This window comes from Microtus ochrogaster (genome assembly GCF_000317375.1).
Source record: "Microtus ochrogaster isolate Prairie Vole_2 chromosome 6 unlocalized genomic scaffold, MicOch1.0 chr6_random_2, whole genome shotgun sequence".
NCBI classification, from domain to species: Eukaryota; Metazoa; Chordata; class Mammalia; order Rodentia; family Cricetidae; genus Microtus; species Microtus ochrogaster.
The window spans coordinates 168363-171608 of record NW_004949095.1 but is presented as its reverse complement, the minus strand read 5'-3'; the positions used below and the strand labels follow the sequence as shown (position 1 = coordinate 171608).

Here is a 3246-nt window from a genome sequence, read left to right as displayed (position 1 = left end):
CTGGTCTCGAACTCACAGAGATCCGCCTGCCTCTGCCTCCCAAGTGCTGGGATTAAAGGCGTGCGCCACCACCGCCCGGCTAGTCCTGGGATTTTTGACTATCCTCTGGCTATTTACTATTTCTTTTTTCCCCCTAGGGAAAAATTAACGATTGGATGCCGCCAACTGATTGAGATGGAATATACCATGCAGCAGTGTCATGCATCTGTCTGTATGGAAGCCAAAAACAGAGGATGGTATGAAGACATGTTCAACAACAGGACTTAAGTTCTTGGGAGGAATGACATCTATCATCATGAGTAACCGAGTAACTTTCAAATTGGTTGCTTTGTTGAACCAAATGTAGGATAATTACAAAAAATCTTTCGCAGAAAAAAGTTTTATTGACCATCTCATTGAATCCAATGTAGGGTAAACTGTAGACCCAGCTCTTCTGGAGTTGACAATACTTCCTACCTCTAAAGAGAAGAGAGCCTTCTTAGTGTTCCTGAGGCAGGGAATCACTGTGACATGATGGCAGCCCAGCCTTAGCATCTCTCCTCTGAATGTGGGCATGTGACCAGACACTGCCAAGCCCTAAGATTGAAGACATGACCATGCTACAACATTCCATGAATGGGCTGTTTTCATGAACAAACTGCCATTTCTATAAAACTGGTGGGAAAACCCACCACCACCTTCAGGGATGTGAAGTAGAATTTTGATCTAGCACCTTCTCCTCTGTAGCTGCTTTGGGGGCTGTGTCATTTTTCTGTGCATTTCCAATGGGGAAGAACCTCCTCTGAGGTTGCCCCTTAAATATGAAGCAGTATAGATTTGGGCAATTAGATGGCAGTGATTGCTCTTTGCCCCTACCTAAAACTCAAGTGTTTAATTAACTTAGTTATACATTAAGTTGGAAATCCTTGTTTACTGAAGTGTATTATGTTTTTGTTAATATATTAGATTAAGTCAAATTTGATATTCTATAATAAATGTTTATTTTAAATAACAATAAATAACTTATTTTAGTAATATTTTGCTTTTCAGTTTACTTCCAAATACTTTCTGAAATGAGTATAAGATATGATTTTAAAAGTGAGTCTTTCCAGTAAAAAGAATTGATTCTGGATATGTAGTAGTGGTGCAGGATCTACTGAGCAGATCCTGTTTTTTGTTTGCAGGGTGAAAAAATCCCATGTGTTGGTTTGTGGACAGTTGACTGTTGTAGCAGGACCGTGAACCTCTCAATGGCTAGGAGAGTCAGCATGCCAGGTCTTCCTTGGTTTTTAAGACTGATAGACTACACCTCTGGCTGGCCTGCTAGGTCAGTTTGACCTAGAGTTTATGGCACTTTTCCTGCTTTGGGCTCATTAAGGCTAGCATTACAGGCATGCACTACCATATTGCTTGCTGTGAAGCATAAGGATCTGAATTTAGATTCCCAACTTCCATATAAAGAGCCAGGCAAAGCAGCATCTGCCTATAATCCTCATGCTATAGAGGCAGAGACAGTTAAGACTCCCAGAGCTCACTGGCCAGACACTATCTCGAAAGGTGGAGAGTGATCAAGTCACTTCCTGAAAAATGTTCCCTTAGTGAACCTTCATCTCGCTGACTCAGCTTGACTAGTCCAGCAAGCCCCAGGGATTCTCCTGTCTGCTTGCAGGTATCACACCCTTTAATGCAGTACATAGTGCTAAATCCCTCAGGCAAAATTTGAGGTGCTTTGACTCCAGAAGAATGTCTTTATGGGGCACATTCCAGGATCTGATTGAGATGCAATGATTTCAGTTTATTAAGTAGCTTGTTACCAGTGCATACCATAGAGCTTTCAAGTCTAAGTAGACTGATACAACTGGTCATACTGAATTAAACATAGGATAGTGTAGTTCCCTTTTACATGGAGGGTTAGTCACTCTAGTGGGTTGATTAGCAAAAGATCCTAAGAGCAATGAAGCTACAGGCAGGCTGGCTTGTCTAGTCTCTGGGTTGCAAGTGCTGTGAGTGGCACTTCGTATTGTATAGATTTTCTGAATACAGAGTAAAGGAAGACTGTCATGATGATTCATGGTTGAAAAGACAATCCAAGGTTTTCATCCTTCTTTCAGTGTCCCCCTAAAGATTTAAATGCCCCTGGAAAATGAGCTGGAGAAGACTCATCTCAAATTTGCATGACATCATTGTATAGGGCCTTGGCTAATCTCTGTATGGCTTTTAGTATGTGTTGTCAAAGCATGGGCAGATTTTTATTGCTCAACGCTTACAATCTATCAGTACCATCATTCTTTTTATCCCATTCACGCCATTAATCAATTGGTAGGCTACTGTGGCTTTCAGTTCTGGGAGCTCTAATCCCATACAGGTTTGGGTGTGAACGAATCTAATCTTTTTATAAATAACTACAAATGTAATTACTATGTCCCAGATATTACTGAACTGCACTTTTCAAAGTGCCTACATGATCTTGTAGTTCCTCCTGCACCTTAGGAATTCTACTTTCTGCATGTTCTAACAACTTGGATATTTTTTTCATTTTTTTTAAATTTATTTATTATGTATACAATGTTCCTCCTGCATGTACTCCTCTATGCCAAAAGAGGACACCATAACCTCATTACAGATGGTTATGAGCCATCATGTGGTTGCTGGGAATTGGAACTCAGGACCTCTGGAAGAACAGCCAGTGTTCTTAACCTCTGAGCCATCACTCCAGCCCACAACTTGGATATTTTAATACATTTGTAGCATCAGTAAGATTAGCAATGAGTTTAGGGTTACAGGCACAATATTTGTCTGCCCTGTGTGAAGCCCCTAACAATTTCAAGTACTGGCCAAAAGCTGGTTTTTGTTTGATAAAGTCTGTGTAGCCCTGGCTGGCCTGGAACTCATTATGTGTGTTAATAGGCTGCCTCCGATGCTGGGACTACAGGTATGTACCACTGTAAATTACGTATTTTACTGGCCACTGTGCAAATACTTGTCACTGTATCATTTTAACTTCTGATAAAACTTAGTTGGTGGCAGCTGTTCCTTTATAGCCCACCCGCACTGAACTTTGGTAAGGATGGATTTGACTTTCAAAAAGACTAGATACATTCCTTCTGATTTTCATGACTCACCACTTTATGCTTTGTTCCCCTTCTTGTTAATCTATGTTACCACTCAGATCCTTCTCAGTTAATTTTGTTTTTTTTGTTTTTTTTTTGTTTTGTTTTTTGTTTTTCGAGACAGGGTTTCTCTGTGGCTTTGGAGCCTGTCCTGGAA

General features: G+C 40.6%; 1 protein-coding gene across 3 annotated transcripts in view; it reads left to right on the top strand.

Annotated features, from left to right (window-relative positions):
• Swt1 (SWT1, RNA endoribonuclease homolog) overlaps positions 1-992 on the top strand; it is an 85165-nt gene extending 84173 nt beyond the window's left edge. For all 3 annotated transcript variants that reach the window (XM_026787627.1, XM_013352480.2, XM_026787626.1), the window contains one exon: positions 138-992. In XM_026787627.1, the coding sequence (XP_026643428.1) occupies positions 138-173 (36 nt within the window). In that variant the 3' untranslated portion in view covers positions 174-992. The remainder of the gene's footprint in view (positions 1-137) is intronic.
• The last annotated feature ends 2254 nt before the right edge of the window (positions 993-3246 follow it).